This window comes from Phyllostomus discolor, chromosome 15 (genome assembly GCF_004126475.2).
Source record: "Phyllostomus discolor isolate MPI-MPIP mPhyDis1 chromosome 15, mPhyDis1.pri.v3, whole genome shotgun sequence".
Taxonomy (NCBI): Eukaryota; Metazoa; Chordata; class Mammalia; order Chiroptera; family Phyllostomidae; genus Phyllostomus; species Phyllostomus discolor.
The window spans coordinates 10,356,494-10,372,364 of record NC_040917.2 but is presented as its reverse complement, the minus strand read 5'-3'; the positions used below and the strand labels follow the sequence as shown (position 1 = coordinate 10,372,364).

Genomic DNA, 15,871 nt, shown 5'->3' with positions numbered 1-15,871 from the left:
CCAAGACACCCCAGGACACTGCGAGCAAGGATGCTCCACTGGCAACGCCCATGTCCACCCTGACTCCCGCCAACCTGCCAAACCACCAGGCACCTCCTACACAGAGGCCACTTCTATATGAGACAACTTTTTCAAGTTCAAGAGAGAGAACCATTTCATTTAATTCACAGGAGCAAACACAGGAAGTCAAACAAAGTGGGAAGACAGACGAATATGTCTCAAATGAAGGAAAATGACTCTGATGAAATGAAGATGAAGTAATTCACCTGATAAAGATTTCAAAGAATGGACCATAAGGATGCTCAACAATCTGGAGAGGAGAATCGAGGGACTCAGAGAGCATCTCCATAGAGAGTTGGAAAATATAACCAAGAACTAATCATAGGTGAAGAATCAATCAACGCAGTGAAAAATACACTACAAGGAATCGACAACAAATCTGTTAATATGAAGAGCAGATTAGTGATCTGGGAAACACAACAGCGGAAATCATCAATCAGAATAGTAAAATGGCCCTGGCTGGTGTGGCTCAGTGGATTGAGTGCCAGCCTGTGAATCAAGGAGTCACCAGTTTGATTCTCAGTCTAAGGCCCATGCCTGGATTGCAGGCCAGGTCCCCAGTAGGGGGTGCACGAGAAGCAACCACACATCGATGTTTCTCTCCCTTCCTCCCTTCCCCTCTCTAAAAATAAGTAAATAAATAAATCTTTAAAAATAAAATAAAATAATTTTTAAAAATAGTAAATGTAAAAAGAATTTCATAAAAAGAAGGTAGTATAAGGGACCAAAAATAATGAGTGACATATGATAAATAAAGACAATGTATGGCTTGTGGCTTCCATGGATATTATTACTATTATCTTTGTAATTACCCTGATTATAACTAGTATTGCTGCTGATGCTGCTACTGCTTGGGGTAAACTTAGCCTTTCTTCAAACACAGAAAAATCCTAAGGTAAAGAGTCATTAGCAGTGTTAATAACCACTCAGTGACCCTGGCAATAAAGGGCAGATCTGGCTGAGTGTTTGCTAGCTCTTGAGTATTCCTTAAAAATCAGCACGTTTGTATGGGAATTGATGTTGAAACACTGACCTCACAGGAGACTATTTTCAATTTTCCTCTTGATTCCTTAAGGGATGGAGTGGTTGCTGTTGTGTTAAGGTATCAGGTTGATATTTAATTCTGATGTGTAAGCGTCAAACTCACTTGGTGAGAACTAGGACACATCCTATTCTGATAAACTCCCATTTACCTTCTCAACTAATCTCCTTGTGTTTTTAATGTAATTCCAAATAAAGGAGGGTAATCTGAGAAGTCATCACAGAACTTAAATACATGATTCGTGAAAAGAGTAAAATGCTTTATGATATATTTTTTGGAGGAAAAAACACTTAGAAATACAAGATATCGATGAGTAGTACCTGTTTAGGTGTCCACAGAATAACCCTCTTTCTCTTTAAGTCAGAAGGCAAAGTGCACAGCTAAGGAATCGTCCAAGTATCACAATGAAAAGTCTTTTCTGATAGAGTAAAAACTGCACAGGCACCTTGTCAAATACCATTGTGTTTGACCACTGCCTAGCTTTCAAGAAGACAGATCACAGAAGAATTATTTGCCTATTTTTAGACATTTAAAGAAAAACAGAATTTCTAGCTTCCAGCGAATTTAAAAATCACTTTAAATACCTCCTTAAAACATATGCCACAGCATTGATGGCTATTCGTTTCACTGGAAATGAATCATGAGGTACCAAAATGTCTGCACATACAATCAGTGTGCCTTTCCCATAAAAGGCGGAACGATTTGCATGCATCCTGAGAATACATTTTCCTGAAACAAAATGTTAAATGTCTCAAGTAGATGGAACGGATAGGGTTTTCCTCCAAATACAATGCCGTTCCATAAAAGTCGGTTTCTTTGGCAATATATCACTTGCAAGTAGATTTCTCCCCTCTCCAGCATACAGGGAAACATACTTTATCCCTCCAGACACAGGCCTGAAACGCAGAGCCCAACACAAATACCCAGGCCAAGAAGCTGCTTTACAAGCTCATCTGGAGCCACCGTGCAGACGGCGCCTCAACCCTGCCTGACGCAGAGGGCGAACGGTAGCATCGCCATCAACAGTGTAAATGATCCCATTGGCCAAGTCCCCGACCCACAGGTCGTGAGATGCCCATTTATGAAATGTCTCAATGAAGGAGTGAGGCGATGGCGTTCTGAGGAAGTTAAGTACAGGGGCAGAGTTCACAGGCAAAGAGCCCAGCTCATGCCAAACTAGCTGGATTTGAATTTTGATGAGTTAGATATAAACCCTATTTTTTTAAAACTGATTAATTGGTTTTTACAGAGAGAAAGAAAGGGGGGGAGAGAGAGACAGAGAAACATCAATTCGCTGTTCTGCTTTTTTTTTTAATTCATTGGTTGATTCTTCTATGCACCCTGCACGAGGATCCACCCTGCGACCTCAGCATGTTGGGAGGGCATGTTAACCACCTGAGCTACCCAGCCAGGGCCGTACCTTATTTTAGTCGGCTCAAACCTGAATACTATATCAAATAAATTAGGAAATCCTAGAGTTTCGAGCAAAACATGAGGCATTTTCCTTTTCCGTGTTCACTTAGAAGAATAAAGTGGTGATGGGAGGTGGGAAGGGTGCGGCTTGCTTTCCTGAGTATCTGGTCCCTGGACAAGAGACATCCCGTGTCTCATCCATTCATTCATCGAGTGCCAACCGTGGCTGCCACGCCCTCCTCCCAAACTCCTTCCCAGACAGAGTGTCCATCCCTGATACCATCCGTGAGAAGAGAGGAATGACGCATCCTGAGTGCGCTATATGCCAGTGTACCGAGGAAATGGTTTTTGAAATATTTACCTCTGCCAGAGAACATGAGGTTTTCCATTTACCTTTACTCCCCTTCACACTGCCACGTCGGCCAAACTGATTATTAGGAGATGAATGATTTTCTGGGTTTTTACCTTCACTGCGCATAGTCACTGATTTTTATAAAGCCTTCCTCCCTGGGTCAGCGGGTTTGCTTGTTAAACAAATATTTATTCAGTGCCTCCCAAGTGCCAGGTGCGGTCTAATTTACCAGAGCCACCGACCTCAGGTCACCAGCCACCAGCTGCAATGCAATCGAGTGGTTCGGAAAATTCCACCCGCCCAGCGTTTGGGTTTGCATCATGATCAGGTTAACAGAAGGCCTGGGGAGAGCCTGCCCACCCACTCACTAGAAGTTCCAGGGCTCCCAGCTGTCCCTTTCCAATCCAACCCACTCCTGTCTGTCTGTCTGGTGGGAGCTGTCTGCTCAGAAAGACATGTCAGTGGGAACAACTCTGGGTCACACATCTAGGTACCACTTCCAGGTCAGAGGCCAACATTTAAGGATCATCCCGTCAAGTACCTTTCATCAGGACAGACTGCTCCAGGGCAACACTGGACACTTGGGGCTTCCTGTCTCTCCCTCAGTGACCCCCAAAGACCGAGCTGCTTGCCATTCTCTTGTCTCTGTGCATTTCCCTGCCCCTCAAAAATGTTAAGAAATGTAGCCACTCCCTATTTAGGGTAAAAGACGGGCACCAAGAGCAACACTTTCTATCTGCGGCTCATTATTACAGGGTTTCACTCTACTTTCCTGAATGCCTGTCTTGAGAAATTTGCAACATCATCTCATGATCGAGTCCACTGGGCGGACCCGATGAAAATGCTGCTTGGGGATGTTTTTCTCCCAAGGCACTGACTGCTCTTTCCTTTCATGACTCACGTGTCCCGGGACAGATCAAAGGACTGGGCAGAATAGAATGGAGAGGCTGGAACTGGACACAGGATTTTCTTCCCTGTGTCAAATACAGTGGGGCTGTGTCGCTGGGTTCCACAGAGCATCCACTGCAGTTACGATATAGCAACATACCAAGCCCACCATCGGTTACAAACTACTGGCCTTCTGGCTTGTCTCTCTCAGCCCACTCTTTCCCCTCTTTCCATCCACAACAGTGCATCTCAGACTGATTTCAAGCAAATGACAGCGTATTTCTAGACAAGTAATTCCGGAAACAAGTAATCGCTGAGATTATCACTTGGTGATGATTCTTTGTTGATCTATTTGGGATACTCTCCTCTGTCCCCATGTTATCTACTTCCAACCTCTCATATCTGCCTAAGGGCTGTGGACTTCATCCAGCCCAGGAAATGATTTCAAAGTTTTTTCCTAATGAAAGATCACACTGGTACTCAAAACATCGTCGGATTTTAGGAAACACACACGTACTCACTTGTTTAGCCTTGGTCTTCGTGATGGTGTCGGAAATAGGTTTCTTCCTTTCCTTCATAGCAGTTTTCGAAAATAATTCCTCAAATTCATGGCAATCTATGGATGGCTCTTCAATTTTTTCCCAAATAAGCGAAGCACTGGAGTCTCTAAAGTTAAGCAGAACACCAAGTGAAAAAAAAACCATCAAACGGAACCATGAGAGAGCATGGTTCAGCATCAACACGAAGGAAGAAGGGAAGAGAAGGAGGGCGGGGAGGAGAAAAGGATGAGAAGACAGGAAGGAAGGGGCATTGGAGGGAGGAACAGAGAGGCAAGCAGTGGGGAGGAAGGAGAAAAGGGAAAGGATACTCCTTTCCTTTAAGACCATCACTTCTTCTATCAACTTGACAAGGAAGTTAAAATGTCATCAATATGGGATGAAACCTTTGCCCGGAAATAATCATTTCCAGGAATTCTCCACTATCAAGGCAGTGTATAAAAACATAAAAGAAAGCCCTGGCTGGCGTAGCTCAGTGGATTGAGCGCGGGCTGCGAACCAAAGTATCACAGGTTCGATTCCCAGTCAGGGAACATGCCTGGGTTGCAGGTCACGAACCCCAGCAACCGCACATTGATGTTTCTCTCCCTCTCTCTCTCTCTCTCTCTCGCTCTATCTTTCTCCCTCCCTTCCCTCTCTAAAAATAAATAAATAAAATCTTTAAAAAAACATAAAAAAAAGAAAAACCTCTCAGTGTGGAAGATGAAGGCAGGAAATGTTTGCTATCTCACAATCTCAACCAGACTCATCAGCCCTGTACATTATTTATGCGTGAAAAAGAAATCATTTATGATCATGCAGTTTTCATCTTCCTACACTTCCCATCACACCGGTGTCACCTGACTTCACAGTAACTACAGGTTCAGGTAATGCCACCTACAGAGGGGAGATCCATGCAGAAACAACAACAGCAGCAAAATAACTTCATATAATATACCTGGATAAACTTATTTTGGGGCATGGTTTAAAATGATTCATCAACACACACAGGTAAACAGTGACCACACAGAAAATGAGCGACGAAGTTAGAAGTAAGTATATAGATTCTTCCCTCCAATATGATTCAGTAAAGAGAAAAACATATTGCCCTGACTGGTGTGGCTCAGTGGGTTGAGTGCCAGCCTGCAAAGCAAGGGGTAGCTGGTTCGATTCCCAGTTGGGGCACATGCCTGGGTTGCGGGCCAGGTCCCCAGTAGGGGGCACATGAGAAGCAGCCACAGGCTGACATTCCTCTCCCTCTCTTTCTTCCTCCCTTCCCCTCTGAAAATAAATAAAATCTTTTAAAAAGAGAGAGAAAGAAAATATTAATATGAGAAATGAGAGCAACCCCAATGAATACCCTGCTTCTAAATCCATACCACATCACACAGACAAAATTCAAAAAACCATGAACAGGGCATGTTCTTTGGTCTCACCGGCACATCCCACAGCCACTCCTCAGAGCACTGTCCCAGGGATCAGGGGACACGACCCACGGACAATGCGTGGATAAGTACCATGGCACCAGGGCGCCCAGGGGGGAAGTATTCTTTCATAAATACCATTCACAGCTACGATTGTAAGACTTCACACTGTGCCGCCAACCTTCTGTAAAAGTGGCATAGAATTCTCAAAGCAAAACTGTTTCACATCTAGGGTGTGGACATGTGTGTTTTTGTCTGACACATCTGTGCAGAGAAAGACACCTGCAAACAAAATGCCATAGTAACACAAGACTGTGCCTTCGAAAAGGTGCAAACACCACCCTCGAGACTCCGTTTGCCCAAGGATTTGATTTACATTTATAAGCTATTGTCAGGGTGAGGTTCTGCTACTGGGCAGTAAGGCATGCGTGCTAAAAAAAAAGTTTAAAATATTTACAGAGTCCAGCACAAATAACACTCCTCGTTTATTACAAAATCATAAGCATGTATTTCTGTAACACAGCAATATCACACTCAAGCATGCCACATGGCATGTTAGGTGAAATGTTCAAAACTATAAATTATTACACCCATATTATTACCCTACCAACCACACTCAAGCAGGTGTTACTTCTGCCGGACCCTGTATATTCTTCTACCTTTAAAAGATAACTACTTATGTAGGAGGGTGCAGCCAGAGGGTCTCCAAAAGAAGGATTTGTAATGGGGTTCAGAACTCAAGATGTCCAGGAAATATTAGAAAGATATATAGGATGTCTTCACCCTCCACCACAGGTGTGAGTTGGGGGAAGAGACACATGGAGCCAGGCCATTGAGAGCTGTTTTGCATAGCAACTAACCTTTGCAGCTAACCTCTGGCGTGGTCATTTAACATATCTATAACCTTTAACTGGTTGCATAGATATGTTAAATAGCTGTGGCCAGCGCTCTGAGCCAGGGGGATGGAAGGAACTTCCCCCCAAGATGTAGCTGGGAGGCAACTCCCCCGAGTTACAGCACCTGCATGAGAGCTTGGAGATGATTGGCTCCGCGACATGGGGCCACCTCTGCGCAGACTCATGATGGAGCCCAGTAAAGCTGGAAGGATATTTAAACCCAGACTTGGCAGCCACTGAGGAGAGAACCATGCGGTTTTGGCTGAGTGGAGACTTCTGCAGCCATGTAAGGAGGGAGCCACTTGGCTGTGGCAGTGGAGAGAAGCACGTGGCTGCAGCCATGTAAGGAGGACCTAGCACTTTTGGCACAGGGGGAACCACCCCCCACACACAGCCATGAGAGGAATCACCACTCAGCTTTAGCAGAGAACCACCACGCGGCTTCAGCAAAGAACCACCACTCGGCTTTAGCTGGAGATTCCGGCCACACAGTGCTGGGAACCGAGGAAGGCCTACCAGCCGAGCACAGATTACTAGGAAGAACTGGGAGCTGCCTGAGCCATGGACTTCTATTTCTTTCCCTGAGATACGGTACCCCAGACAGGGCAGAGGGAGAAGGAAGGACTGTGTGTGTTTGTGGGTGTTTTAAGGGACTTTGGGATTTTGACGAAGACATTAAGTCATTACTCTTAAGGCTGTGTAACTTGAATAAATAATTCCTTTCCTTTTCACCAATCCCTAACATGGAGAGCTATAATTCTCTGGCAAAGGGAAAGGTGAACCTAATACAGGGGGACCCCAGGAGAAATGGGGGTCAATTTGGTAGCAGTGTGGGACCCTCTTCTCTGGTAGCCAATCAGGGAAAATCATGGGAGACCACATGCGCAGTAGCTTTAAAGTAACACAACTACTTGTACATGCGCAGTAAAAGCCCACCAAACTAGCCAGGAAGGATCCACCCTATAAGAATAGAGTCCCTCCAGCCCATGAGTTCAATCTCTGCTTGGAGTTGGCCTGCTCCCGTGTTCTCTTCTATGAACTCTGGGTGTTCGGTTCAATTCTTTGTCCCGATCACTAAGAACCTGGTTACCTGTGCCCACCTGTGACACTTAGACAGATATCCGTGAACATCTTATGCATTGATACATACATGTCGCTTGTTTTATCCTCTTGATTCTTCTAGAGAAAAGTGAAATTTTAAATAACAGCTTGTTTCACTGAATATTTTAGAGCAGCACTTAAAAACACATTAAACTGTGATTCTCCCAGGTTGTAAAGGAAAAGGCTTCCCTTGCACTGACCAGCTTGGCAAAGGGGAGCTCCCGGCCGCGTTACCTTTTACTGTGCAGCTGAATTCGCGTCCAGTACAGAGGCTTCATCGGGCGACAAGGCTCTATGGGCTGCTTCCTACTTGCTTTGTCCTGGTGCATCCCTAAGCCAAACCAGCCCGTCGGCATCGGAGGGGGAAGAAATCCACACACTTGTGGTGCTGGTAAAGTGCCACCCGCAACTTGCTGGGGGAGTGGAGGGCCTGATCCAGGAAGCAGGGCGGGTGGGGGTGGGGGTGGGGGTGGGGGTTGGGGGTGGGGGTGCAGGGACGCCTGTTCCAGGACCGGGAGGAGGAGCCGGAGCAGGTGGAATGCCCCCACCTGGCAAAGGAGGAGGTGGGGGTATCCCCACTCCGGGAAGAGGTGGGGGAGGAGGTATCCCCATTCCAGGAAGGGGTGGAGGAGGTGGTACCCCCATTCCGGGAAGAGGTGGGGGAGGAGGCACCCCCATTCCGGGAAGAGGTGGAGGAGGTGGTACCCCCATTCCGGGAAGAGGTGGGGGAGGAGGCACCCCCATTCCGGGAAGAGGTGGGGGAGGGGGTATCCCCATTCCGGGAAGAGGTGGGGGAGGAGGTATTCCCACACTGGGAAGAGGTGGGGGAGGAGGTACACCCATTCCAGGAAGAGGAGGGGGAGGGGGTATCCCCATTCCAGGAAGGGGTGGGGGAGGGGGCACCCCCACTCCGGGAAGAGGAGGGGGAGGAGGTATTCCCACTCCAGGAAGAGGAGGGGGAGGAGGTATCCCCTCACCGGGCAAAGGTGGGGGAGGGGGTGGCAGCATCTCTGTACTGGGCATAGACGGAGGTGAAGGGACCGCGGTACTGAGGGGAGGGGGCGGGGGGAGGCACCACGAGGCCAGGCATGGAGCTGGAAGACCCAGTGCAAGGCAGAGGTGGCGGGGGTGGGACGTTTGGGCTGTCCTCAAAGGGCGATGACACAGACTGTTCGTGGCTGGTGTCAAGCTGAGTCTGAAAGGAAGGCTGGGAAGGCCCGGGCACGGCCTGTGCCTGACCGTCCGGCCGCGGCAGGGGTGGCGGTGGCGGAGGCTGGGTGGACTGATGTGCGTTCAGTTGCACTGATATTTGCCTTGGAGACACAATCAAAGAAATCTCCGAACAGAATTTTGTCTGAGGTCCCGCAGGCAGGGGTGGCACAGCCGCGACTCCGCTCTCAGCCCCCGGTGGCCAGGAGGGGGGCTCTGGCAGCGCAGTCACAGAAGGCAGCGCCGGGAGCCCCCCTTCCTCCGTGGGGGACGTCTGGATCGACTGCGCCCGTAAAATCCTCTGAGGCTGTACGTCCGTGTGTCCTAACCTGAGAGCTTCCAGGCAGACCTCGTCCGAGGGCGCCACTCCGTTCTGCACACCAGGCCGGCCGCTGGCCACGCCCGTGTCCACGGCAGGGTACTGCTTCTCCAGTTGGGCGATTTTGGTCCTCAGGTCCTCGATGGTCTGCTCCAGCTGCTGAATCACGGTCGCCTGTCCCTCGGACTTCATGTCTACAACTTCCTGAAGGGCAGCAAAGGCGTAGTTAAAATACAAAACAAGACATCTCCAAATATCAAAAAAAAAAGAGAGAAGTAAAATGCATTTGTTTGTCAATTTCCATAAAGGTCGGAAATATCTCTCCACCTTTGAATGTCCAAGGGGTTTACACACATTACCAAAAAATCCTACAGCCTGTGCTTGTCCTGTCTTTAAATGCTATCCCTGAAGACAAGCAGACCCCTGAGAATAGGGGGGAAAATCCTGAGGAAGGATTTTCTCTCTCAGGATCACCTCTCTCCTTCCTGCCTAGTAACGTTTGCTACTAGGATGTTCCCACACACACCCCAACAGGGGGTCAAACCCGCAACCTTTTGGTGTACAGGGTGACATTCCAACCAACTGAGCTGACGGCCCGGAGCGGAAAAAGACTTCTCAGGTGGAATCCACTTAAGACAATTTAGCAGTTACTTTGGGTTGGCTGTCCCAACCTCCAGCTCCCTCTCCTTCTGTGGAAAGAAGTGGGAAGAAAAACTACAGGTATGGATTCCTCTGTAGCCGGGTTCATCCAATTAGATGCAGCCGCACAGAGATTTTGGAGGTGGAAACAGGTTGGGGCAATATTGCCATGTGCCTTCGCTGTCCTGTGAGTGACCAGCACTGCTGAACTTGACACTGCTCTGAAATACCATTCCAGCGTCGGCTCGCCAATGTCAAGTGGAAGACTAATTGGTTTTAGCCTTCCTAGTATATTAGTTGAATATGATTCTTTTGAAAGGCTTCAGCCTAGAAGTAGATCTTTCAGACCTTCTAAATTTTCCACAGGGAAAAAAAAATTTTATACAGTAAGCCTTTCTGTTGATTATATCTACCATGGTTTCTGGTTCCTTCAACAAAGACTGACTGGTAGAACCATGCGCTGATGTTTCGGAATCAATTATAGAGAAAAAAGGCTCTTTCTGCAAGCAGCCTGTGGGGAGCTGTAAAAACGACTCGCAATTGACTTGACCCAGAAAACACACTACCCTCATGCAAAGCAAGAGGTTCAAATATTCACGTTCACTTGAAGAACATTCACGAAACTGCCATCAAGGGAATGTACATGGGAAAAGCCACCACGTATCTGAAAGATGTCACTTTACAGAAGCAGTGTGTGCCGGCACCTTGTCGCAATGCTGGAGCTGGCAGGTGTGTGCAGGCTGCACACAGAATCAACTGCCCAGAGGGAGTGCTAGGTTTTTTGCGGCACGTGCTTAAAAACTGCGGAGGGCAATGCTGAACCGAAGGAGTGACATGTAGATTCTCTGGTCACTGAGCACTTCCAGGTAAGCGAAAGCCCCAGCACGCGCTGCCGGACTGACTGGCAGCACTCAAGGTCAGCTAGACCCACACGTGAGCTGCCCTTGCAACACTGAGGTGATCCTTACTGTAAACAGCAGGCTTGTTTCTAAGTCAGAGAGAGACTGGAGAGATGAAAATATATCTCAAGAAAAACGAGAAACAGCCCTGATCGGTGTGGCTCAGTGGGTTGGTTGGGCATCGTCCTGCCAAGTGAAAGGTCTCCACTTCAGTTCCCAGTTAGGGCACGTGCCTGGGTTGAGGGTTTGGTCCTGGCTGGGGTGCATACAAGAGGCAATCCCATCAATGTTTCTCTCCCTATCCTTCTCCCCTCCTTGCCCTCTTTCTAAAAAAATTTTTTTAGTCTTTTTTTAAATGAGGAACAAAAACTTGTAGCCTGGGAGTAAGTGTGGCATAAAATAAATGCACAATAGAACTTCTTAAAAATCATGGGAAAAGGATTATCTTTCCCTAAAAGAATATTAAAAATTAAGTAACTACCACACTTTATTCTAAAACTTTAATTAAAATGGTAAACCAGAACAAATTGTCAGAATTAAAATGACTCATTAATTTTCATCGATGCAGATGTTCCAACAAAATTATATAACGTAATGTCATGATATATGACATCTTTTATGAAAAGATGGTCAATTTTTGTAGCTTTTGAGAACTTCATCAATTTCCCCAGTGGCCTCTGACAATTCTTTGATATGCAAATTAATTTTTTAACGTGTCTGCCATATCATTGTCCTTAACAAATTAACTCTGTCCGGTACTCATGCATCACTTTCCACGTGATTCAGGTTCTCCCTGACTTCACGTAACTCTACAACTTCTGCAAGATGAACAATTTCGCCTTTCATTGCATCTCATTGTGGTTTAAAACTCCCACAAATAACTCATAAGCTGACACTGCCCCATCTAAACCATGGTGGGAAATAACAGATAGACTGTGCTAAATGGACAGGAATTTGGAGTTGTACCTAATTTTATAAGTGGTCTATTTGTCGGAGTATATTGTTGTTATGTAGTTTACTCACTTTTTGAATAAAGTGGTCATTGAGGGCAGTTAGATAGTAAAAAGTTGAGAGAGTTGACATATTCCGTAAGCTTCATAGGTTTTCACCTGCCATATGCAGTAAGAACTAGCACTAAGAAATGGCAGAGGATATAGATAAGAAAATGAAATTCCCAAACTGAATCTATAACAAAGATGGCAATGCTAGCCTTGTGACACCAAGGAGCTGGTCAAGTCGAAGAATTCATGAAGATGATAATAAGCTGATTGCAAAAGCAAAAAAGGCTGGAGTTTTTATAGAAAATTCTTTTTATAGAGACAATTATTCTATACTGAAAACACAGGGAAGAAAGCTGAGGTGAGACTGTTTGCTTCATACGTCATTCCGACTGCAGACAACAAAAACACAATTTGCTCATGTCTCTATTCCTCTCTGTGCCCCTATCTTTACCTGCAAAACCGCAGCCCTCCGTCAACATGACAACCCACCTTTTTTTCCATTCCGGGGACAAACAGCATTTAAGTTCATCTCAGATCTTAACGGACTAGCCTGGAAAGGAAGGCTGGCCCTCCATTCTTACAGAATAGCCCAATGTATGCAGGATTTTTGGTTCTAAATGCAGTTAAGAGTCTTCAAAGAATCTTATCTGGCCTTCCTTATCCAGGGCCAATCAGACAAGGGCCGGCTGGCTCCCTGAGAGGCCAGTTTACAGTTGCAGAGGCCTTATCTCCACAGCACTCTGCAGAAAGCTGTGTCGCCTGTCAGCGGTAAGAGCTGATTTCTGCACAGGTTATGTGTCATTTTTTTCAGAGGTTTATAAAAAATGTGCATGGTAAATATTAGTTATTATCAAGAAAAAAAGGCTGTCTATTCTCAGGCCATTTCGGCTGACATCATGCCCTCAGGGCCCACCCACAGACGGAGCCGGTTTAATCTCCAAGAGCCTGCCAGGCACCCTGGTGTCCACGGAAAGACCTCAGGTTGGGAGCCTGGGCCCCTGTGGCCTGTGCCTGGTACTTAATCTTCCATCTCTTCAGGGTACAGCTAGGCAGATGCCTATCAGATTCTCCAGGACTTAACACATTAGAGAAATGTGCTTTTGTTTTTCTTCTCCAGTTTTCAAAGACACTCTCAGAATTTCCAGTAATTGTGTGAGTTTTACCCCGTGCTGGTAATTCTCATTATGAAAATGAAAATAAGTGAGGTTTTGAAAGGACAAAAGGAAAAAAGTGATCTTTGTGATTTGGTACAGAATTTATATTAACGGGCACATCCTTACATATGGAGGAGACGTAAATGTAGCATAGTCAGTCAACACAGGATATAATATGCCTTGTATGTTGCCAGTTTTAATATTATTTGTATTTAAAAGTATTACTCCAAACCTCTAAACCATTATAAGTGGTGGAGGCTGCCATCCGCTTTGGCTGCACAACTCACACTTAAACAAGTCAGCCAAAATTCCTCCATTCCTGGGTAATCGTATATGTGGGTGGTGATGGTGAGTTCTCACAAACTGTTTGAACATTTGCATTTCGCAAAATGCAAGTTGCCATTCAAAAATAAAATGTTCACCCAAACGATTTTTCTAAACACAAGATGATCTGATTCCTACGAAAAGAAAACATTACCATAACATTAAGGCTAACAGTCAGAAAGGAGGCCAAGATACACTCAGGCAAAGCTCTTGCTGAAAAGTTAATTTGTTCATCTTTGAGACTTTATTATATTATGTAAGCAGGATACTTTCAGAGCCTAGAATAAAGAAACCGCTTATTGGCAAGTTAACGCTGTGAGAATTGATTTTGTAAATGCTAATGAGATACGTAATTAATTTTCTACCCTACTCAGATGGTCAGGTTCTGCCAAACTCTAAGGCCACGTTACTGGCAAGTTAGAATACCTCTAGATGTTTGTAAAATATGAATCCTACTCTTCTCACAGAAGTGTATGAATTCTCTATTTGTCATATTTTGAATTCTAAAACATTCCAAGGTTTTGGAACGAACCAACAGCATTCCAGAGTTTTCCATAAAACAGCACACGTTATATGTGACACTAAAGGAAAGGAAATCCAGATTTTAAATAAATGAGATCATATACAAATACAAAGCACAATCAATTTCAAGTCTGAAAGGGAATTTCAAGAAAGAAGGGACGATGGGAAAATATGGGTAAGTGTTAAGTAACTTACCTAGGATTCCTTAAAGTAGAATTTACTATGAGGGGGGAAAGTTTCACACAGAGAGACTACAAATGGCATCTCCAGAATCCTTACAATGAAACAGAGGATGAATCATTGAAGTGGTAATATTTTTGAGCTGGAATGAAGATGACAACCCTCTCCTGGTCCCTCCATCCCATAGACGAGAAATGGGCAGTGAAGGGCGGCAGGGTAAGTTAGAAATCAGAATAGCCAGTATCATTTCCAGCATCTCTTTTCTGACATCGTAACTGATCATCTGACTGATGGTCCCAGTCGGCCCTCATTAGCAAATAACAACAGTGGAAGTAATAAACGATGTGTCTGGGGAAAGAGTCTCCCACAATGGAAATAAACAGCCTTCATGCCTCCTTCATATCTTCTCCGTTTTCCCCTTAGTTCTTTGGGCTAAAGTGTGGCAACATCCTGTACCGTACCTTAAAGCAATACATTCTTTAATTGTCCCAGGGCGTGCAAGGGGAACACTAGTTCATCACAGTTCTACTTTCATTAGTGGCCTATGGATGCACAGTGCAGCTGGGTGTTTCACCCCACTATTCTCTAACACGAACCCCGTAAAAAACGTCATGAAGGACAAAGCTGGGAACACATGAAGTGGAATGAATGAGGAACGAGAAGACTAGAGCGGCTGCCTCCGACCCCCGTTTCGCTCGGCTGGAATTGCTCGTGCGGGGACCACCCGTGTCATTCCCTCCTTACCGCCCAATTCGCTCCGACCTCCGTCTTCGCAAGGACTCGGAGGCTAGCCATCTCTCCTTCCTTCGCAAAACCCTCTCCACCCCCGGCTGGCTTCTCTAGTTTTACCTCCTCTCCTGACCATGTCCTTTTCTGTTCCCTTGTTGGATTTTTGGGGGGTGGGGGGGGATAGGGTACCAAATTTGTAGTGACTGCCAAGGGTGTCCCTGGCCTACTGTCCTCTCTGTCTGCATACTCAGAGAGTCCACCAAGTTCTGGGTCTTCCATCTCTCATCTCTGCACCAACAATTTCCAAGTTTTCCTTTCTCCTTAGTAACTCACTTCCATTTTGGGGCTGCTTAGCTATCGTCGCTAAACGTTTATTTCATTTTTAATTGAGGTATAATTGACATACATCATTGCGAATCAATCACCCTACTTTTTCCTTACGTTGAAAATGCGTCTTATCCTCCAAACAAACGTCACGCCCAGCCCTGCCTCACGTGTACCGTCTGCTGTGTTACACCACACGATTCACACCCGTTTCCTTGATCTGTCGCTAAATAAAGATGTTTCTGAAACTAATAATACATCATACTGAGTGATCACTGTTCAAAGACCACTATACCAGATACTTTATGGAGAGCCAATGGAAAGGAATACTCAACTTCTCAGCTAAGTGTGCAAGTAAGTGGGGCATCAAGGAAGAAGCCCCAGGAAGACCAGTCAGAGCAGGACTCTAAGGGGAGAGTTTTAAGCCAACTTGAAAGGAAATTAAAACTGGACTGAGATAGGAGTTTGCCAGTTATCTCGAATCCTAAACATTTTTCTGATGTTCGATAATTTATCTGCATATAAACTATACAACATAACGGGGCAAGAGGGCTGATATTGCTGTATTTGTTTTTATTATGCAGGATTTTGTAACGTACATGGCCATTCACTATTAATATACTTTGTCATGTCTAGAGAGCCGACTTTCAACTGCCTGATATATTATTACTTCTTACCCAAAGCTAGTGTTTTAAACGATCAAATTTTATTATATTTACCTATCAACTAGTCCATTTACATTAGAAAAAAAATATCAAGAGTCTTAGGAAAGTACTTCAGAACATAATAATTTCAAAAGCAAATAAATTATAAAACTGAGTGGTAACCAGCCTCTCTACCATATATTAATCTTTAATGA

At 45.4% G+C, this 15,871-nt stretch overlaps 1 protein-coding gene across 1 annotated transcript in view; it reads right to left on the bottom strand.

The window, feature by feature from the left end:
* Window positions 1-15,871, bottom strand: part of FMN2 (formin 2) — a 272,338-nt gene that overhangs the window by 186,599 nt on the left and 69,868 nt on the right. The window contains 4 exon segments of the mRNA XM_036016163.1: window positions 4,277-4,421; window positions 7,947-8,188; window positions 8,190-8,790; window positions 8,792-9,444. Of these exon segments, the coding sequence (XP_035872056.1) occupies window positions 4,277-4,421; window positions 7,947-8,188; window positions 8,190-8,790; window positions 8,792-9,444 (1,641 nt within the window).